Source organism: Lichenostomus cassidix, chromosome 2 (assembly GCF_008360975.1).
Source record: "Lichenostomus cassidix isolate B80296 chromosome 2, HeHo_3.0, whole genome shotgun sequence".
NCBI lineage: Eukaryota > Metazoa > Chordata > Aves > Passeriformes > Meliphagidae > Lichenostomus > Lichenostomus cassidix.
In genome coordinates this window covers 133,738,376-133,762,507 of record NC_139482.1, presented here as the reverse complement: position 1 = coordinate 133,762,507, position 24,132 = coordinate 133,738,376, and the positions used below count along the sequence as shown (strand labels likewise).

The 24,132-nt window shown below is 35.9% G+C and overlaps 1 protein-coding gene across 1 annotated transcript in view; it reads left to right on the top strand.

Moving 5' to 3' along the window:
- Positions 1 to 24,132, top strand: part of ANGPT1 (angiopoietin 1) — a 154,304-nt gene that overhangs the window by 64,674 nt on the left and 65,498 nt on the right. Inside the window, exons 2-4 of the mRNA XM_085053408.1 lie at positions 5,340 to 5,495; positions 6,387 to 6,508; positions 14,873 to 15,105. Of these exons, the coding sequence (XP_084909534.1) occupies positions 5,340 to 5,495; positions 6,387 to 6,508; positions 14,873 to 15,105 (511 nt within the window). The remainder of the gene's footprint in view (positions 1 to 5,339; positions 5,496 to 6,386; positions 6,509 to 14,872; positions 15,106 to 24,132) is intronic.

Sequence of the window (24,132 nt, the reverse complement as noted above, 5' to 3'; positions counted from 1 at the left end):
AAGTTCAACCTCCATAAGGAGGAGTGTCATTAGTGTGTTGGAAGTCAACTAGACAAGAAATCTCAGCATCAGTCAGCTGGGGCTGCACCAAACAGTGTTTGGTCATTGTGTGAGGAGAATGCAGCTGTGTTTTCACTAGTCACAGTGGAATTGCATCTGTTGAATTATGCGTTATAGCCAGACAGTAAACATATGATATGCCAAAGATTCAGACATTCAAGGAATCAAGGATTTAAGGAAAAGGACCACTGATGTGTTTGAAACATTTGGTTTGGAAAAAACAATCCAATGTTCCAGTTCAGAAATTAACATACATTTCCTGCAAGTCATTGTTTGTTTCTCTGTCAGGAACAGAATTTGAAAAACCACACTATTGTGATTGAGAGCTAAGATATAAAAAATATCTGAGTAAGAAGTCAAAATGATGAGTTGCAATATTACAGAAACTTATGAAAATGCAAAAACAAGTACAGAACAATTGTGCAAGTATCATGTAAATATTTATTTTTATTAATGTACAACTGAAAAACTAATGGGCTCATTTTCTTGCTGCTTTAAGGCTAGAAATCTGGGTATTTTGAGTTTAAAAAAAAGGGTTTTTACAGCCAGCTTTCCTCAAAAGTGTTTGTTTGACTACATATAGAGTTGCTGGATTAGTTTTTTGGTTCCTCTTAGAATTGAAACCCACAAATATATTTCATAACCAATATATTTCATAACCAGTATATTTCATAACCAATAATTTATTTGTGAAAGCCTCATATACCACATATCCCAACATTCCTTTCTATGAGTTCAGTTTGTGTAGGAGTCACTTAAAGCTTTCCCTTCAGCTTGCAAGGCTGATTTCATAAATTTACTGAAGTTAACAGTACGCATCCTGTATCATCTCAATGTAGGTAATCAGGTAAGGTTGTTTCAAATGTGGTACAGATTAGAGTTTTAACATTTGTGCATTATTCATTGCCTTTACATGCCATTCGTGTTCATTGTCCTTGATTCCCAGTATTCATATACAGATGGAAATTGTGGAGGGATTGTTCTTCTCTACTCACTGGATTTTTAATACATGAAGGCTGAATCATTGTAAATTTACCATTATATCAATCTTTCCTCATTGACAAATAGTTTGTCGAATATATTTTTAAATAAATGCAATATTGGCTTTTTTAATACACAAATAAAATCACTTTTTTCAGTGATGAAGTCTTTCCTAACCCCTTTCTGCTTCCTCAAAAGTCAAAGGAATTCTAAGATATTTTGTATATTTCTACTTCTTCCAGCTTATTCCCACTAAGGCTGTTTGTGTATTTATAAAACACAAATCACATCAAATGCCATTTTTATATCTCACTCCCTGAGGCAGTTTGTCACTGTGGGGAGGTATGACCTTCCCTCAAACAGAAAAACAAAGAAAGAGCAGAACTTTCATTGGTTGTGTAGTGGTATAGCATTACCAGTACATATCCCTGTTTGCAAAGCAAGACAAAAAACCACTCTTACAAAATAATAGTGATCATTGTCTTTCCATAGTTCCAAATTATGTGCAGCCTGTGGTAGGAGGAGCACAGTCTATTGCTACTTTTCTTGTCACAAGGCACTGTGTGAAAATGTCATCTGGATATGATAAAAATTCTTAACATATAGTTACCTGGGACAACATTATTTGATCAAAGTAAAAGAAAAAACTCTCATTTTATTTATAAGCCACAAACACTTATCATTTACAGATAAGTTTAAGTTACAGTTTCCATTTTAATAGTTCTATTAGTGTTTGGGTGGTTTCTGTGAAGATTATTCAATAAACATTGCCCAGAAAAGGTTAGATACTTTAAATATATAATCCTCTGGAATGTTTATTAACCAATAACACTGAACCTTCTGACAGTTTTATTTCTGAGAATGTTACAATGTTCTTATGCATCCCACTGGTAATTCAGCATAACCCAAAACTCCTCTGCAATATAATGAGTCTTACTGAAAGCAGATGCAGCCAAATTAATAACAAGGACATCAATTTACAGTGGAAACCCATATAGTGGGAGGGGTGGGGTGAGGGGAAAAGAATGCAGAAAATAATTTTGTTTCACTTTTGCAAAAAGAGAAGGTAGCTTCTTTTAAGTAGATACCGTAATTTAAAGGACTTTAATTCAGAGTCTCTGGAGAAATTGAATTTAACTTAATTATAGGATGAAGGAGTTCTGAAAAGTAACTTAAACCCCTAAATGTTCTTGAATTTATTTCTGTGAATAGGTTTCTATGTGTTGAATCTTCTGTGAGGCCACCGTGCAAGGATCCTTTTATCACCTAGAAAATAACTAACTTACGTTAGTTAACGCCCTTAACTAACCACAAAGAAAGCTCAGTTGATATGTGGAATGCAAGGCCTCCAAAGAAGGGAAGGTTTCAGATGAAACTCCATGTTTAGTCCTAATGAACCTGGTAAATTGTTGGCTTCCTGCAATAAAAATAATAGGTGAAATCTTGGCCTATTGAAGTCAATGGGAATTTTGGCATTGATTTTAGAAGGGCCAGTATCGCAACCAATAAATCTACTGAGCAAACTAAACGAAGTAGGTGATGGAAGGAAGGGGAATTATTGTAACAGAACCCCTATATTATTTCAGTCCTTGTTCAATCCTCCTTTGCCTGAGTGAACAGCTCTTGATACTCCAGAGATGTGCTCGCAGAATCTATTGTGGTGGCATTGTGAACAGCAAATATTTACAAAAGCATTTAATGAGTAATTCTGAAACAGGAAAATCAGCTTTGTTGTTATAATGAGTCAGTCTCAGATTCAATATGAGGCTGTTTTAGGGGTGAGTAACCAAGGGCAATTGCCAAAGACTGGATACCATGGGGACAGTGTTAGACTGGAATAATTAAAAGTATGAGTTATTCAATATGCCTCAATCTATGGCTATGTTCTTGCTAGTGAAAACTGCTGTAGCTCTACACAGATGCAATCACAATCCTTTCTGTAATGTGAGTAAAGTAACAGGCAAAGAAAATTACTTAAAATATACATTTATTTTTATATCTATATCCCTATTCATGGCCTTTTTATTTATATATGAAAATATTTAATTTCTAATTTCTGATGTGTAATAAATGTAGTTACCATATTTTTGCAGGGGTTTTCAGAGGCATCCATTACACATATGCACCTCGTGCCCCAAGTACAGTTTGGCAGTTTCAGAAAGCTGCAGGCTAACAAAGCAAGCACTGTGCAGCCACAGCATAGACATGCTATGTTCCTATCTGCACACAAAAGACATTGGATGTGAGGAAATGTGTGTTGATGACACGTCATGAACAGTGCCATGAGTGGAGAGCCCTGTGTTTCATTAGGAAATGGGAGAAATTGAATTTCTCATTCAGATGTTCCAGAATCAGTCTCCATATTCTGGACCCAAATATGGAAAAGGACAACCATCCAGTTTATGGGGCTCATTCACAAGGACTATTTGCAATCAAGAGATCATTTGGGGCAAAAAAAATACTATTTAGAAAACAACGAGAAGAAATATATTTCAAGAAAGAGTTATACAGGCAAAATATTTCTGAATATAAAAGAATGCAATGGAAATGCAATGGATTAATAAAATCTCCCTTGAACCAGCTTAATATCTGTAAAATGTCTCACAGTAATAAACTAAGTCAAAGCATTAAATTTATACTGGTAGTGGAAAATGGTGACGTCCACTGTAGACATTACTTTGCAGTACACAGTTTTCTTTGTCTGTTAAATCTCATTTAAATACACTTCAAAGTAATCAAAAATAAATTTTACCAACTGCTTGAAATAGTGTGTAGGTTTTCAGCCCAGAGTGGCTACCTGGAAATTCAAGCAAGTGTTTTTGTCTTCTGAAACTCTAGGACATCCACTTCAGTTTTGACCATCATAGCTATTGTTTCCTCAAACTGGGATAAACAAACAAACAAACAAAACATCAAGAACTGTCTTATGCAGACAATATTTTACATTGTGGCAGTGTCCTATTTCTGTAAAAATGTTCATAAAACTAGTAGATTCATATAAATGACCAAACTTTTAATAAATATTTTGTGAGCTCAACTGAAGTGACTCATTGGAATATCTAACAGTAGTGACCCCTATGCACAGGTGTACCTATAGAAAACATGAAAGCAGTCCTTATTAATCACACTCTATATCTGACTGCTGCTCCTTTTTGCAGTCTTTGAATCAACTCCATCTGCTTCTTACTATTTAGTTGTGCAACTTACCTTTCACAGTGAAATATGCTTACTGCTACAGAAGCAGGTCCAATGTTTTTAAAAGTGTTAGGTAAAACAGTTGTTGCTTAGGTCTGAAACAAGCCAACCATAAAAAACCATAATCGGTCACAAAACAAAACTGAGGACCAAATCTTCACTGGGTGTAAACCAGCTGGGCTCTTAACTGGTTATTTCAGTGGAAGGTATTGAAAACAATGATCTGGGCCACTTTATGTTAAGACTTTAAGGAGCACATCAAGACAGGACAATGCTTGTATAAGTAAGAAACAATCTCACCATACTGTAGACTAGCCCTGGGTTTATGGCCTGCTGTGGCAGGGCAAGGACACTGTCAGCTGGAAGGGAATGATCCTGCCTATGTAGACTAAAACAAACTGGGATATTCAGTTTATTTAGAGGGTCTTAGTTCAGATTCTGTTCAACAGATTGCCAAGTCAAACCAAATATCAAGACCACAAAAGCAAAGGTGCAAACCAGCTTTCTATGCTTTTTGGCCAACAACTCCCTTTTTTTATTGCTGTGACAGTGTTACCATTCCTTTACAAATTTTTGATCCAATTAAACTATGCTGTATTTATTGCTGAATTTGTGAAAATCTTTCTGGGGATTCAACCAAATCAAAAATCATATTCCTGAATGACTGACTGACAGACATAAGCCAGGAGATGTAAGTTATGGTAGAATCTCTTTCATGAAAGACTCACATGCGATTTATGATGTACAAGTAGGGTTTGATGTTTTCCTCTAGTGTGCTTTGCTCTTTTAGGGGTTCATTTTGAAGCTGCTATGATACCTCTATGACAAATGTTCACTGCAACCTCAATACAGATAAAGGCAGGGCCTACTCCAACTCATGCTGGCAGACTATGATACTTGGAAAAACATTGGGACTCTGTGACTGAAAGAGAACTACAGTCAGATCCCTACCCCAATAGTCATATGGCCAACTGAGACTTGGGGTATCCCTGAAAATATTAACATTTCTGCTTTTGACAAGAATGCCAGCTATGAACCCTTTACCACACCAGGATGCCGAAAGGCGTAAAAATATGACAGTTGCAACCTTTTCTCTTTTACAGCTTGAGAACTACATTGTGGAAAACATGAAATCAGAGATGGTGCAGCTGCAGCAGAATGCTGTGCAGAACCACACTGCTACCATGCTCGAGATAGGAACCAGCCTCCTCAGCCAGACAGCAGAGCAGACAAGAAAACTCACGGATGTTGAAACACAGGTATGTTCCCAGAGTGGTTTTCAAAAAGCTGTTAATTGCAGAGAACTTTTCCCAAACTCTTTCCTTTCTAATGCATTGTGACACAAAATATTTCAACACAGGGCTCCAGGAAATGCAGTCTGTTTCTTGGTACCAACAGGGCTGATGATTGACTCTTGTTATATGTCTTTCTTTAGATTTCATTTGGTTAGTGTATTTAGCTCTGTGTTTGTAAGAAAGGTAGGACTGTCCAGGAAACTAGGTCAGCACTTGACTTTCAATAAACAGCTACCTACTGTCAATGATACAAGTGTCAGGCTAAATAATGAGTGACAGGTTAAACATAGCTTTTGATCGTCATAGTTGTTCCTGGATATCGACCATTTCCCAATTTTTCAACCTCTGTAGGACAACAAAAAGTACAATTCAGATGGCTCTGTGAATGTCAATGTTTTCGAACAAAAAATAAGGCACTGAACTGCCAACACCACAAAAGAGAGGACACAGGGGAAAGCTAAAGTAGGAGCTGTATTTAGAAAATAGCAGATGCAACACTTTGACTTCATTCCAAGTACCCTTGCACTTTTCTGGTTTAAGCATGCTTTGGAGGAATGCATGTTTGAGGCATGTCTCTCATTCTTTCCATTGAAATGAAGTTTATTTGGCAGTCACCTTGCCTTTTTCTGCTGGTCTAGTATTATTCTTCAGTAAACAGAGTGCCAGAATATCAGCTGGTAAGTATCAGTGTAGCTTGATTGAGTTCATTTGCACCAGCTGAGCAGCTGAGGTTAAAAAAGGATTTAGAAACAATTTTTGACAAATCATCAAATCAGAATGAAGTAGTTGTATTTTGCTGCCATAACAAAAAAAACAGGACAATATAAACATTAATGTTTTTAATTTATCCTTAAGGTGCTAAATCAAACATCCAGACTTGAAATTCAGCTACTGGAAAATTCACTGTCAACATACAAGCTAGAAAAACAGCTGCTACAACAGACACACGAAATCCTGAAAATTCATGAGAAAAACAGGTAAGAGTGAGTAGCTGGTCTCTCTGATAATTACAAAGTGGTCATTTAATACATTGTTCTAAGCAACTGATGAAATGAAAGGGGCAAATATGGTAAGTGGATGACTTAGGTAATGTTTATTAACTGACTAAAATACCTGGGATGTGAACTTACACTATTTTATGTCCGGTATGATGAATGTAAACTGATTTTTACCACTTTTAATGTTCACATCTTGCTCTGTTGTATGACAACTTAATGATGTGACCACAGTTCCTGCAGCCAAAAAGCATAGGGATAACTTTCAAGGGTGCTTTCAAGTGGAAAAATATTTAATAATAAATTATGAGATTTTCAACGACCTTAAAGTGCATCAGAAACAGAAAATCTTCAGTCGTTCATCCTTCTAATTTTAATGGATAAAGAGATATGGCATATAGAAGGATCTCCCCCTCCTTTTGGACTCAATTATCTATAGCATACTGGGAGCCACGCTCCAATTTAAGAAGTCAATGGTAAATATTTGGGCTTTATGTTGAAGCTGATGAAAAGCTATTTGCAAGCACAACATTTTCAGCAGTAAAGTGAGAGTCAGGAAGCAGTTCCAGTGCTCCATTTCTCTGACACAGAGACTCAGCACCTGAAGTCACTGGATGTAGCAATTCAGTATGTCAGAGAGCATGTGTGGTGAGCTGACCTTGTCTGGCATGCCAGACGCCCACCCAGACAGTCTCTCACTCCCCCTCGTCATCACGACAGGGAGAAAGTATGATGAAAAAGCTCGTGGTTGAGATAAAGACAGGGAGATCACTCATCAGTTACTGTCATGGGCAAAACAGCCTTATTTACTACCAATTAATAACAGTGCAGGATGGTGAGAAACAGAAACAAACCCAAAAAGACCTTTCACCTCTACCTCCATTTCTTCCCAGGGTCAACTTCACTCCTGATTCTTCTATATCCCCCCAAGCAGTACAAGGGGATGAGGAGTTGGGGTTGTAGACAGTGCAAAACACTTTGCCTCTCCTTCTTCCTGATGCTCTTTCCCCTCTCCAGCATGGTTCTTTCCCACGTGCCGGAGTCCTGCAGGGTGAGATTGCTCCACATGGAGTCTCCACAGATGTCAGCCTCCTTCTGGACATCATCTGCTCCAATATAGGGTCCTCCATAGAGAATACCTGCTCCACCATGGTCTCTCTCATAGGCTGCAGGATTGTATCTGCTCCAGTGCCTCCTTGTTTCCTCTGCTCTCACCTTGGTGTCTGCAGCACTGTTTCTCTGGATTTTCCCTCCCTCCCCACACTGTACCTTGACTGGAACCCCTCACACTGTGCAGCTGACTGGAGCCAGCTGTGCCCAGCACAGGGCAGCTCTGGCCTTTCCTCACAGCAGCTGCTCCTGGGCACTGGCACCCAGTACATTGGGAAAAGCTGCTCCCCTTCCTGACTGCCCTTTGAAACATCCAATATGCTGCTGGATAATGCACAGGTGTGAGCAGGGAGGGCGGGGAGAGCTCTGACTCCAAAGCCTCACTCTCAGCTCCCTTCTAGAAAGAACAACTGTGAGGTCAGTCTGACTTGAGCTAAGGTTTCTGTTCCCTCTGTCTACATTTGATATTGAAATAAGGTAAGCAGCTTTAAAGATGAGGCAGACACTGAAGCATGTGATACAAGCTGTGGAGGACTGTTTGAATTGAGATCAGTCAGTTTTCCAAAGAGAGCACTGTGACCGTATGCTGCTGGACAAGAATCAGCAGCTGAGGCAGAGAAACCTTGCCCAGAGTTATACATAAGGAAAAATAATACTACAGTGGGCAAGGAGCTTCAGGGTAAAGAAAGCAAAAACAGGTAATGATGAAAAATAGAAAATACTGTTATGAAGAAATGTGTCTGCTTGCAAAGCTGGTCAAATAATATATCATTATTGCTACTGATTATGAAAACCAATTTAATGTGTTTAATCTAAAAACTATTTATAACCAGCAATTACAGCAAATGTTATTCTGAAGAAATTGAAGCTCTGAAGACTCTTGAACTCCACAGATGCCCCTTAACCAAGTAGAAATGTGAATAAATTAACGTGGGATTAATTTTGCCTTTGGCCATCTCAAAAATAAGAAATTCACCTGAACTGCTTGTGTGGGCTCTCCCTGTAATCCACAGAGAGAGTGGGTATGGGCAGGGGCAGTTCATTCTATGCGTTTTATAAATCTATTTCAAAATGGGATTAATTCAAGCATTAGTTAAGTATATAAGTGCTTGTACTTTTATCTGTTGCAATATGGTCAGCAACAAAATTTTGTTGGCTGCTTAAGAGACAGAATCTTGTATACTTAATCATTTGGATTTATTTATTTACCTTAGGAATGAATCAGAGTAAAAAGCCTTCATGTCAGTAAACAAATAAGTCCTACTAGAACTGACCTTTGGCTTGGCTGACATTATGATAAAATGGTTTTTGGAAAGTCAGAAGAAAAGGAGGGTTATTTTTAAAAGAACACTTTTTCTTGTTTGTCTCGTATAAGTATTTGTGGATGGATGGAAAAACACACAGAATTTAATCTTGTAGTGAAGCAAAGACCTGGCATGCATGGTGTGGGTTCTTTTAAGGTCTGCTCAGGAGTGATAAAATTAGGGAGAAGGCAGTGTTGTGATTGCACTAAAATATGGATCATCTGCTCTTATCATCTACTCCTCACAAAGAACTGTGTAGTCTTGGCCTTGCAAGTTCTGATCTTGAAATCAATTATGTGTGTGTCATGTTCACTGGGGAACAAATCCTGGGGATCTCAGCAGATACTGGGCTTCTGGACATGCCAATGAATTTAACCTGCTTAAATTCAAAGAATATTTGCAGTTTACTCATCAGGCTGTGTTTAGTTGGTATTTTCAGTAAAGTTCTCTTCATCCCTCTCCATATCATTTTCACATCAATAAAACAGAGAAACTCCTTTTATCCACGTTGCCTACGTGGGCTGTAAGCTTTTTTGGAAAGGGCCTTTCTTTTGAAGGTTTAAAGCACAGTGGGAACTAGTGTAGGAACTATTGTCTTTGCAAAAACAATCAAAACAGATGGTCTACTGTGGGCTGATAAATTCGTTCGCTGTGCTAAAATTTCCTCTATATAAAGAAAAATAAAGATCTTAATCACTTCCACAGAACCGAATTTTGTATGAAAGCAATGCAAAATCTTCTAGAAATAATAAACTGATCATTGATGTACTACAGTAACTTGCATGTTATCTTTAAATAAAACTAGCACCACATATAAAAAGAGACCATGTTCTTTAGACTAGAAACATGTTGATTCTTGGCCTTTCTCTTTACTCCCTGCCTCTGCTTGGAAGAGGGGCCAATTTTTTTCTTTTTATTCCACTGAAATGGAAGATTCTCAATGGCGTGAGTCACATTTGCCTTAGACTCATGTTTCTATTGAGTGTTCTCATGCCATAAATAATTTAGGTTTGTGGGTTCCCACCCAGTATAATGTAAATGGTGGTTTCTTCCATTGCCATTTTTTTCTCCCACAAGAGCTTTCTAAATGAATTTTGATTTATTCTTGAAAGATTTCCCTTTTTATGTGCCTTATGAGCTCCCCCTTCTTTTTTTCCCCAGAGTGCACCAGCTGCATTTAATTTATAGTGTGCCATTTGTTTCAATATGCAAGTGTAAAAAATCTTTTTATTTGCTAAAATAAAATGCTAAAATAAAATAAAATGAGGAAAAATATAATGGAATTCTGGATCTTTCAGCAACAAATAGTGGAAGTGAAATTTAAACCTAAAGTATCTCTTGAGTTTGCAGAAAATAATATAAGATTAACATGTTCAGTACAAGAATTGTTGTATGCTATAAAAAGCAAGGACTCAAGAATGGTTCTGGAATGTCTATCAGACTGTGTGAAAGATGAGGAAGTACAATATATCTGACAAATTTTATTTGCAGGTTGTGCATACACTAAAAAGATAAATCCCGATTTTACACTTCAGTTGTGTGATTTCAATGGAATTATCTTGTCACTTGTATAAAAAGCAGGTTTACTGATGCCAAGTGACTTGTTATTTTATTGGCCATGAGAAATACAGGGACACATTTTTTCATATTTCCTTTAAGTGATCAGACTCTCAAGGTAAATTTGAACAGTCAGCACCTAACATAGGAAAAAATTCACTCACCTAAAAATAAGTACAAAGAAGCTGTCTCACTAAGAAAATAATGTTCTTGCACTCAAAACTACACATCTAAATTCTCTACCCATTTTTCTTCCCATACATACATAATAAAAGAAATCTACATATATATGGCCAAATAATTTTTTCTAGCGTGACATTACTTGTCTTTAGTTATTGAATGGCTCAACAAAGTATATGTTTTATCTGAATATTTAATAAATCAAGATTTTTTTAAGAGATTATTTTAATGCAAAAGATGTCCATCTCCAAGATCTGGTCTATATCCTGTTCTCACATGTCTAAACTGAGGCCTCTGAAAACAAAGATTCAAAAAATCTCTTAAACTTCTGTGGTCTGGAACAGATTAGTGAATAAACTATCTACCTTATAAGGCAGATTTTCTAAACCACACTTTCCTTCCCCTTGGACATTTACCAGAGTGTTTCCCATGCGTTCTACTTCATCACCTTTCAAAATGACAACAGCTTTCAGTGGAAGTCACTCTTGGACTTCTGTGTGGGGATTCTACCCTCTCCAACATTAGTACAGGTTTTTTCTGAATCAGCTGACATAGCACAGTCACAGTGAGGTGTTGCACCGAGGCATTCCATAGGGTTGTATCCTAACAAAGTCAAGACATCATTTGTCTCACTGAAAATAGATTCCCAACCTCACCAAAACCACTACATTAGAGAGTGAGACGTGGTTAACCATTACGAAAATCAAATTTGTCTGTGTTTGTGACATGCATGTGTGTGTGTCTGTGTTCGGGCTTAGTTTCATTTTCTTATAGATAATGACTCTAAAGTGTCATTGTCCAATGGGTAATATTGGGATTTATTCACTTAACAACATTTGTTTCTTCCCAACTTTACTCTGTTCCCCAAATGCCTGATTTATTTTCCCAAACTGAAGGCTCCGATTATGAAAAACCACATATATATGTGTTTGTGTGTGTCTTTATAAATAAATACATGTTTATATGATGCTTCTGGTGAATGGTGATTTATTTTTATTGTGTTGTAACTTCCATGTTTCATCTGTCTAGATTAGTAATATTTTCAAAAGTTTAGAAATTTCAAACATATAGCAAATGTATAGGAATTTAAAATGTATAGGGAATAAATACAGAAAACTTACTGCAAAAAAGGGGCATAACATTTTACTGGAAATTGTTATAAAAGAATGTTCCAATCAGCCTTTAGGGATTGTTGGATTTATGAGACAGCCTTCTTTCTGTTTTTGCTAATGTTTTATGTTAGCAATAGCCATTAATGAAAAATATTAAAATATTTAAATTTAACTCTGTCTTCACAATGCTACTTTAAAAATTTGAGAAAATATCTTACCAAGCACACAGCAAAATTATTTCTTAATTGTGTTTTTCTATTAGAGGTTGTCTGATTTTACAAAACAGAGGCAACAGAGTGGTCTTGCAACAGTTAAAAAAACCCTAAATATCTTTCTAATTGCTTTCAATATGTTTCAAGATTTTTGAGGTTCCTAGCACTTTTTTTAATTTAAATAATCTATAACAAATATTAATGTAGCAAAACAAATGAATAATTCTGGCCACATTGCAGTCAAAAACCATAAGAGCAATTTTTCTCACGCTATTGAAGGATTCCTTCCTTTTGGAACAGATCAGTTCAGAAATCCCCAATCTATGTGAAGACTTTACTTTTGTTCATTTGGAGATTTGACCAAAGTGTTCCCATTGATTCATAGTAAAACAAAAATGGATGTTTTGGACTTCTCCCAGGAATACAGGGAGTGGTCCTATCCTCAGGACTTACTTTTATCTGATACAGATTTATGGATATAGAAAGCTAATTGCATATAGATGTATGTATTCATGAAAATAGCTTAGTTTTGCAGTTTATAATAATAGGATTTTTAATCTACATAGAAAACTGTAAAGGAATCAAGTGCTATGACACTTCCATCTTTCTACCACATGTTGACACACCACTCAGGAATATTAGGATATATTATTATTAAAGCCATAAAACATCTGCTTCCTGTCTGTCTCTGTAGATGCCAAACTGTGGAGCTCAAAACACTGTCAGCTTCTCTTTTCTTTCTTGACATGGCCAGTGCTGCTACAAATTAGATTGTCATCACCATGGGTTCATTTACTGTGGCCTTAGGAAGACCACAGTGGGAAACAAATAATGCAATGCATAAATTGTGTCTGTCCAAGACTATTTCTTTTACATTAAATCATTCAGATATGGAAATCATTTAGTTGGACATGCAAAGAGGATCTTGTGGAAAATGTGGACATGCAAATAGGATATTGTGGAATTAAGGAAATTGTACTGTGCTATAAGGACAAAGATAAAAGAACTTTTTTCTTTACTTACTATATAATTATAAAGCTCTATTCTATCTTCCCAAATGGCATCTTCTGTTACATTGATAATATACAATATTTTGGGGGACTGTCAGATGGGGATGTGGCCCCACCTAGGACTCATTCTACTACAGACTGTGCTCAGGCCCACCTTTTTCCTGTCCCAAGAGCAATGATATAACTAGTCTATGAGAAAAGTTAAAATCTAGAGTCACAATGAGGATTTCAATAATTTCTGTGACAAAAAGAATAGAACTGATATATTTCAAAATGCATTTTTAACAACATCTTATGACTAGAACAAAATCTATCGGAACATTTTTCAACCACTTCTGCCTAACTAAACTACATCTGATTTTCTGTAGAAGAAAACTCAAAGGCTACCACATAGATATTCTCAAAAACATCCATGTGAATCTAGACCATGATGTTTAATGTTAGAGTTCAAGTGACAAAAAAAAATCAGCCAGAAGTCCAATTAGGTGTTAAAATAATTTATAGTCTTTGGCTTCAAAATCAATTTTTTTTTTTCAGTTCACATTAAGGCTCTGTGATATCAAGTAAAAAGAGCTCCATATGGATTTTATTACATTCTTCAGCTCGGTTAAATGATCTCAAATTATGTAGGCATTTGGCCACTGATCTATTATCCAGAAGTGAAAACAAAGGTAGAGGGAGAGTGCAAACAAATAAAACCTAACACTGCTAGAACAGGAAGCAGTTTTTTGGAAAGATTGTAACCACCAGTTGGTTTGTGGGCATGAGAAACACAACTTTTGGTGTATACAATAAAAACCCCAAAGAGAAAGTAGCAGAGAGATTGAATTAATTTCTTTATCTAATACTAATACATTCTTTCTGTTAAATTCCCACCACAACATCAAAGCCCTGTCCTGGAAAAGCTTCTTGTTCACAGTTGACAGATATTAGCTGTCCTTTAAGTCTACAACACTGCTATTCTTCTACATGTAATCTGATATGCCTTTGATCTTGCCAAATTGAACACTTCCAGCACAGGACAGAGAGGGTACTGGAAAAAGAATATTAATCCAGAGAAAGTATTTCTATACATGTCTACAATTCTTTGTAAAAATTGATGTAAGCAGGTCACATAGTATGATGCCCAACAGTTTTCTGCCTGAGGAACCTTTTGTGGAACAAGCAAACAGGGCTGGGGAGTGCAGTGGAATGTGTGTGTAGACTCAAGGAAACAAGGGAATCCTACATTAAAATGTAAGCTTCTGATTTACCTTTTGGGAAAACTACTATTCTTAATGTGAAAGCAGGTACTGCTGATCTGGTGTGAAATTCTTATCCCAGCTTCACAGACCACATCAAAAAGTACTTTTGTGGCGGGTTCCATATGCCTTGATGGTCCTCCATAATTTATAATGCTTATCTTCCATTCAGTGACAAGGCTTTCACAAGCCCTTCCTCAGTTTGCCACTGATTTTTGTCTCATCATGTTGACTAATCCCTATTACCAGTGATGTCCTCTTCAATGCCCTGCTCTTCTCCCTCCTCTGCCTACCTTAGGCTTTTCTGCCTGAGCTTTCACATTCAAGTGTTTTACTAGCCCCGTGCTCATGCACTTAGATCAGAGTAATCCCCATATATGCAGTTCCATGCCCTCTAAGCACTACAACATGCAAACATCACAAAATGCAATTTTAGAGATCAGTTATATTTGACTACTTGGCAGAGAAACTCAGTGGGCTGAATTACTAGATGTGATGGTTTTTTTTAGAATCATTGATTTAGATAGTGAATTATACACTGAAAAAAACTGTTCTGGTTTCTGTATTATTAAGTGTGTTGGCATGAAATGATATCTACTAATTGTTTTATTTCATTTTAGTTTACTTGAGCACAGAATTCTAGAAATGGAAGAAAGGCACAAAGAGGAGTTGGCCACTTTGAAGGAGGAAAAAGAGAACCTGCAAAGCTTAGTCACACGACAAAGCTACATAATCCAGGAACTGGAGAAGCAGCTAAATAAGGCAACAAGCAATAACAGTGTCCTGCAAAAACAGCAGCTGGATTTGATGGATACAGTTCACACCCTGATCAGCCTCTGCTCCAAGGAAGGAGGTAAAAAAGTGGCGTTATTAAACATTAAAAGTACTAGGAAATTTCTTCCCAACTAACTCCTGAATTTTTGGAAAAGAGGAACTTAATGAACTTTTCTTCTTATTCCAAGAAAGAAAAAGACATTATATTGAGGACAAAAGAGCTGATGAGAACCCAGAAATCAAATAAAGTTCAGACAGATCTGAGGCTGACCCTTGTACTAACAGCTGTATTTGATTTTTTGAATTTATTATCACTTAGTTGTTATATCTTGACCATAGCAGATATGGGCCATAATTACATTGACTTTGCACTAACAATGCTGATTTGTTCCTCTGAGTATCTGTCTCCTCCTGCTGGGAGCAATCCAACCAAACATGGATCTTAACTTTACAGACAGATATCCATACCTCATTTACTCTTTACTTCCTTTTCAATCAATGCAGAGAACAGGGTACTAAACAAAGGAAAGTGATTCAGAGTTTTTTACATATGTATGGGTTATGATATTGATGATTTTGGATATAGGCTCTTATGGTGCTGTATTTAGATGACCAAAAGATAAATCTCTTCTCTTTAATAAGATTCTATTTATAATAAGGGATCATTTTTCTTTCCTCTGTCTTACTGTGTTTTGTTTGTTTATGGGTGCTCCAAACAAAAAAGACAGAAATAACTTCCTTTGAAAGAAGGGCTTGACAAAGAATCTATAGGACTATTTTCCTCAAGTATGTCTTTCTTAGTAAACAGTTTTTTTACAGAAACAGAGACAGATATTCAGATAGAATTTCAATTTTAAAGTGCCAAAGACAACTGCAGAATGTCTTGGGAAAGAAATTCCTGTCACCAGAACTGGTCAAGGAAGATAAGTAAATGGAGACCACTGTGAAAAATGGAAATGGGACTCTGGGAAGAATATATTAGTAACGATGAAAAACAAGGCAAAGTCATAAAGAAATTACAGTATAAAAATCCTTCTGAGAAAGGGTACACGATAGCCCCAGAGAGAAGCTGTAGATGTGTGAGTTGTGACAGTCATTTAGGAATTGCTGAAGGACGGATGAATTAGTTCTCTGAGAGGTATCAGCAGTCTGAAGAGCACAGTATATTTGACTATTGTAATTCTAGAGCTCTAAGTGTCATAAATCATCTAAAAACCAAAAAGCAAAAAACAAAACCAAAACCAGCAAATAACAACCTCATTTCCCCAGCAGAAAACTTGTCACCTGCATCATTATTCAGTGCTCTCTCTAAGAGGCAGAAGACATACTAGATCAATCAAACTATTCAGCTCAAGACAATGTGGGTTTTCTCTCTGCTATATATTCCCATGCAACTTGTGTGGCTTAAATCTAAACTGCCCCAGTCATGAGGATTACATCTCTTACTTTGGAAGTGTTGCATGCTTGGGCCAGTGTTGATAGACTACTTCTTAAAAAAAACCCCTTTTTCCCCCTCTCATATTCATTCTAAATGTTCCCTTCTGCTCATTCTGTTATGTAGTTCCCTAGCATTTTGAATTAAATAACATGTTTCATAGTAGGCTGTTCACATAACAGTAGAGAAACATTGTGATGCAATGCAAATCCTTTATTATGTTTTATGGCCTTTTGGCAAAGAAACCTGGCAAGGCTGTGTCCAGAGTGTTCTAATAAAGCTCAGGAGTATTTTAAAATCAATATCAAAATGAAAGATATATTATTCTCATACAGAGATATATAGCAAGTTCTTTTTAAGCTTAAAAAGATTTTCTAACAGTTTTGAATTTGATTCAAAGAAAAAAAACCCAACAAGCAAACCAATGTTTTCCCTAAACTTGATTTCCTCAGCTGCTTCTTATAAAAACTTTGAATGAGGAATAGAGAAGTGAGTGTTTCAAACTGGGCTCCTGGGTACAAATTCAGGTGCCTGAAAACCTGAGTTTTCCACAGTCTTTTTAACTTCTGAGGAGTTGTGGAAGTAAATGGTGCTTAGCACACTTAAATGCCTAAATATATCTTTAATAGCCTAACTAAGGCCTTGATTTTGGACTCTATTACCTTTTGTGTATTATCATGTTCTGAATTTTCCTTGCATACATTTGTTCTTTGAGGAGAATAATTTAAAGAGAAATGTTAATTTCCAGAAATATTTCTTTCTTATTGTCTGATTAAGTCTAGATGACCAATATTTTTGGTAGGTACATCCACAGCTGAAAAAGTAGCCAGATACCTAAGTTAAAATAATAATATTTTCCTGGAGCACAAGACCATTCTAATGAAGACTAAGTACTAAAGGATTTGGTTGTAGCAAAAATTAATGCCAACTTCAGTCTGTGCAAATACATGTTGAAGGTGGAAATATATCCATGTTGCGAAGCACCATTGGAGATACTCTAAATTCACACCAAAATATGAAGTTTAGATAGTCTTACACAAGTCTTGATGTGTGCACTAATGTTCAAAACAAAAAATTCTCTTTGAGAACTGGTGTTTCTTGGGAAATGGAGAATAACAAAAAGTGATACATAAATCAGTGGCACCTCTTCTGTCTTATACCTCAGTAAATCTCAGTGGTCTAATTTCATAAGGGATATAGCAGAAATGGAAGTTTTCCAGAAAAGAATAGCACAGTGGAAAAACTAGAGTCATGGAACAATTTCCATATGAGGTGAGAGAGCTGCAACATTCAGAACTATTAGGTGAGAAAGAAGGATGTGGGATACTGTTATGGAAATCCACAAAATAATTAATGATAGGGAGAAAAGGAACAGCCAGTAACACTGAGAAGTATTTCCCATTGATAAAAAAGAGGACTTGATTAATTTAAGTAAAGGTTACTGGGTATCATTGAGATTGATAAATATTTTTAATAATTAGAAAGATGTAGAGATAGAAAAGGATGGGTCCTCTTAAGAAGTTTAGGTCTTTAGCAAGGGACAATCATATTTGAGAGGAAGCACAACCTAAGCAAGGCTTTAAGTCTGCAAAGCCAGATTGTCAAAGATCAGTGACTTCATAAGCATGACTAACAGAGTTCAGAGGAATTGCAAAGTATGTCTAAATCCTGTGGTATTAAGAGAATGGCTTTAAGTACCTTTGTTGGATTTTCCTAAATTTAAAATATAAGTCACTATATTTTATATTACATGTATGCCTTGATATTTTAAAAATTATCTATCTATCATCTATCTATCTATCTATCTATCTAATCTATCTATCTATCTATCTATCTATCATATATCTGTCTAAGATAAGTCAAAGACAGGAAAATTATTTTCTTCTTGTAATTCATAGTATTGAGAATATTCCAATTTGTGAAAATGAAAAATATAATACCACTAAAAACATGAATGTGAAACCAATCTGGTGATAATAATTGTTTTGATTACAGAACATGAGATACATTTCCTCCAGTAATGACATAATCATATCAGAAGATTTATTTTTAGATTGATCTAAATAAATTGGGACACTATCTGAAGTTTACCTGCTACGAGCCTGTGAATAATATCGCCAGATAATGTAGAGATACAGGGTTGAGCAGAAACTTCTTTTGTTTAGTTTAACGCTCTGAGTTAACATAGTCTCTAGAGCTGGATGAAAACCCTAAAAAATCTGCTTTGCTGCTTCCACTGTGGCTAGGAAAATATAAGGAATATTTCCGAAGAATACAAAGGTAAATGAGAAAGAGAAAAAATAAACCAAACCAACCAACCAAACCAAACAAACAAAAAAAGCCCCAAAAGCCTTACCAAAAGGTAAAAGCAACCCAAATGAATTTTTTTTAAAAATATAGGTGGACCTAAATAGAATATCCAGATCCTGTTTTCAGTGTCAGTTTTGGGATGGGGACCACCTGTAAAACTTGGAACTGTTTGTGAGTTGATTTTCCAAAATACCACCCACCTCTCTCCCAGTGTGAGTGATTCTAAGTTTCAGTTGCATGTAATCCTTCAAATAGACACTCTAATAGGTCACAAAGCCTACAGAGAGTCAAATAAATTCAGGATACCACAGGGGTTCACATGTCTCTATTCTGGCCTCTGTCTGTGGCTAAAACACACTTGTCACATTGTCTGTGTATATTTTAGGCAGGGGCACAAACCTTGGCAGCAGCCACCAGCAAACTTCTACAGAAGAATTTCTAAATTAGCAGCACCTTCAGACAGTGCCTTCCAAAGGAAATAGTTGTTCATTATGGTGAATAGTTAAACTATTTAAAGATGAAGTAATCTCCAATTAAACTGTAGATAAATGCATGGAACTTTTACTTTTCCCCCAAAAAAGCCGAAGAAATAGAAGCATAGAAGTGAAGGCTGAATTAATCATCACAGAGATATTGCATGATTATCTCCAAGACTGTAGAAGTGCTTTACCTGTAGCAGATAACAGCTGGATAGAGATCAAATTATTCTTTGCAAAGGTCATAAAAGATTTTGTGCTTATTGTTTTCTTTAAACTGACAGTTTCTCATACTACTTTGAATATTTTTTATCTGAGGATTTACAAAAAAATTGTAATTGCTGCTACTGTCAAACAACATATCTGTAACACAGTAAATAGTCTCATGAAGGACTTTCTAAGCTGTCACATCAGAAAAATTGTTTCTGGAAAATATATGTTATGTTAAAGTGGAGAGTCACATGAGTATTACTAAAAAAACTCCTCAACCCCAAAACAAACCATATACTACAAATTATGTTAAGGAATAGATAATTTAATCAAAGATGTGTATGCAAGTTCAAATCAAGTAGTTCAGAAGGTATATTAGTCCAGTGGGAAATTATGTTTTAAGCCAAATGTCACAAAAGGTGCCCAGTCAAAAATACATTGTATTTTATTCCAGTATAAGAAAATTTATTGTATTTCTATTGTATTGACATTAATTTTCATAACCCACAGGATAAGTGAATGTAAAATTGAATGGGAAAGCATATTTAACCATAAATTTCTTTTTGGTTTCCTGTTTGTTTTTTCTTTGATTGCCTCTCAGACTGCATATTTTACCTTGCTAAAATGGTTGGCCTAAACTACATACTTCAGAAAACTAGTGGAACAGAGGAGTTAATTTTGTCATGAATGTCTGGTTTTGTGACCTCCTAGTAGAAGATAAATGAAGTATTACCTTCCTCTTGAATGCTGACAAGAAGTTAAGCTTAATTCTCAAAATAATACATGCATGTGCCAGGAATTTACCTCCCCAGAAGTGCCTATTGATTTCATAAAGTCAATAACATGGTTAGTGGGTCTATCATTTGAGAAAAGATACCAGTCTCCTAATTTATGAGTAGGGAAAGTAAGTAAGTCCAAAAGTTTGTTTGAACAGAATTCATGTTTTTAAAAGGGATAGTAAGTAATTAATTTTTTTAAAAAATTTAACAGTAAGTAATCTATTCCACTTCTTAGACCAAAGCTGTTGTGATGTAAAAATTTATTCTGAAGTGAAAAAGTGAGAATAGAAAGAGAACTTCAAAGAATTGACCTGAAGGTTACAGGCTCAGGGGAAACTCCATTGTTGGAAGCAGAACTACCCCAGAAGTGATACTGGCCTTCTTCATTAGACAGACTTCAAAGACACCTTTTATAATACAGGCTACTATTAAAAAAAAAAAAAAACAAAAACCCCAAAATAATTTAAAAAACCCAAACAAAAAACCCCCAAAGCAACCAACCAACAAAACGAAAATCCTAATGGAAATACAGGACAGAAAAAGAAGTACTTTTAAAAATTACTGTTTGGATGATGTCCAATAAGGTAAATTTTCTATATTGTATTGATTCAGCCATATACTGGAATACAATAATGAAGATATTTAAATCCAATAGATTTTAGCAGTGTACAAGAACAAGGTTTTATGATACACGTCCTGATCTCTTTTCTTCTGTTCATGGAAAGAATAATATTGGTACTCATCTGAGACATATTTTGATGTGGCAGCATGTTTTTGTCTGATGCCATTTCCCTGTAAATATCTTGTCATTCCTTAAGCCCACGCCTCCTTTTTGTACCTCATCCTTGATGCTATTAAGGTTTTTTCCAACACAATAAGACATAACTGATAGGGCAGAAACCTAAAGTGTGTCACATCAGTCACTTAATTGTTTTTCTTTAGGAACACAGATTTAAACAAAAGAGGATTTTGCTAGGTTCACAGAAGTTTCTGACCAGCTTTGGCTGAAAGTCTTAGGTTTGAGGTGGATCAGGATTTGCTTGAAACATGGTTTTAAAAATGAATTCATTAATGAAGTGACAGAAACTTTTTTGAATTTTAATTACCAATATATTATAACATACTGTAATAACAAAACATGATGTTTTCCATATATTAATTATTTTTAAAAATTTTTCCTAGTTAAGAATAAATTAAAAATCTCAGACTTGACAAAGTTAAAGTGCCAACACCAAAGCTTTAAACCAAATTCAGTTTAATGCACTGAAGTAATCTGGGGTTCCACACTTACTAACTTCCCCAAAGATGTCAAAGCAGATAACTTCAGCTAAGGTGGACATTTTGTGTTCAAGATTACAGAAAACATCCATTTTCTCACTTTCTCTCTATTTTCTATATATTTTGAGAATTTATGAGCATGAGGTTCACATTTTTATTAAGCTATCTTAAAGCATAACAGAAATACCTTTAGTTTAAAAAGAGGTGAGAAGATCATTATCAGAAAATATTCACCTGCAATTCACAATTATAAAGATACATTTGACTATGTGATCTACTACTTATTTATATTTTGAAAACTGGAGAAACACGAAATCTTTACTTTACACTCAGTGTCAGGGAAGAGGGGTCCTCTGACTCTTACTGTAGTTGGATCCTATTGAGCAGGTGGACTCACAGAACTGGAAAGTGCTGCAGGGCTGAGTCAGAGGCTGCTCTGACTTTGTGCAGTTGTGTAGATATTCACTATACACTTCAGCACCAGATTTTTTGTTTCCTGTTTTTTCTGTTCAGGTGCTATACAGTTTCTGGTTTTTGTTGAAGACTGTCTTTATTGATATGCACTTTTCAGAGATACTCAGACAGCTCTACAAGAATTTTTTGAGGTCAGTCTTACATGACTCACCTAACATTTTCAGAATAGTTATAGAGTTCTGCTCTGGACTTCCTTTAGATCAACAAAGTCACTCCTGTCCAAGTGATTTGTTTCATGATGAATTGGCTTACAACTGCAAGTCCCCTACTTCTCCATATTATCTGTTAAAGGGTGATGATATTAGAGCTGATATTTACATGACCACTATGCTATTTTTTCCAAAACTAAAAAAACAAATCAATTCCAAATCATCATGTTTTAAAAATAAAAGTATTTTCACACCCTGCTTAGGCAAGGATACCTTAATTTCAAAGTTATGCTTTATGATAAAGTGCAACAAAATATATTAGGCAGTAGCAAGTTAGGCTGTAGTTCAATAGAGATTCAGTTCCAAAATACATAAATTTAAATGCACAGCATTTGAAATTTATGCCAGTGGAAAAATATTTAAATTCTTCAAAACAGAATTGTTGATTCTGATATTTTATCCCTATAAACTTGATCACAGCAGAAGGTCAACATTTGTTCATACTGAAAAATTAATATTGGAATATTATATATAAATTATTGACTGTTGATATTAAAATCAATTACCCACCCTCATTCCTACAGTATAGGTCAGTGCCAAACCCCTCTTCACTCAGTTTTGTGAAACTGGTATCATTCACTCACACCAAAGATATTACAGAGAATATCAGTGTGTATATAAACTAACTAACAGCACTGTCAGTGTCACCAAAATGGCTTGTTAGTAAAAAATTTCTTTGTATGCATACCATTGTTCAGATGGAAACATTAAATGCACATTAGGGTGTCTGTGTGGAAAAATATAAATCAATTAAAGAAATATGGACACTAGAAATATTAAACAAAGCCAGCAACTTAATCTCCTTGTGCAGTTAGTGAAAGACTTCTTTGGTTCTCCTCTCAGTGAATAGCTAGTTACTCACAAAATTGCTGTGTCAAGCAGAAACTCTTAAGGAACTATATTGCAGCTGGATAATTAAGTGTCTTTATCTCTTTGTAAATGGGCCATAAGGCATTCTATTGCAGTTCACTAATGAGGACCACTTTATGGTATTCTTAAGTGATTCCTTTCAAATGCACAATGATTTGAAGTATTATTGTTCTTGCCAGTCACTAAGGCTGGATTTATTGGGAAACAAACTTGATAACTGTAGATAATTTATTAGGTATTAAATAATTATGCCCTGGAGAGAGTGAAAGCTCTCTACATTAATGTCGTTTTCCAGGACCGAGTTAATTCCTGCAGCACTACAGGAGGGAAATCCTGCTTAAATGATTTAATAAGTAGTTGGATAGCTTGAGTGCTCTTGCTATGCAATTGTTTGCCTTTCTTATTGCAGCCTCTTAGAGGCTGCATGGGAGGGCAAAGCAATGTTCTATTGGCTGCTAAAACACTTCTAGAAAGGTTAACTTGAGACATCAAATTGACTACACCTTTTCTCTTTCCTCCCCATGTTAAAAGTATTGATCTGAAATTTTTCTATGTAATGAACCTTAATCCTCCTAACAAATCTGCTACTGGACTAATGCACAGGCTGGAAGAATCATCATAGTCCTGCTAATTGCATTTTAGCATGGCCTGGTAGTTACTCTGGATTGTACTTGGGCGAGGTTTGCACACCTCTTTGGGCCTCCCACACACAGTGAGTGTGATGCACAAAGCCCTTTATGGCTAGAGGTTGAGAGCAAAGGGACTATTTTTCCTTTTGTTATTGCTCCTTGGAAACAAAATCCTTCCACTTCTCCATCCAGGCCAGGGACTGTGGGGTCATGGGGTGAATCAAGATCATTGAGCTGCTCCAGCAGAATAATAAACTTGTATAACAAACAAAGAAACAAAACAACAACAAAACAACCAAGAAACCAAAAAACACCCCTAACCTTGCCTCCCCTTTTACCCCTACAACAAACACAAACACTCTGTGCAAGATCTCCTATCAGCTGATTCATTCTGTGGCTATGGAATTAGTCTAGAGCCAACAGAGCAGCCCTGCTC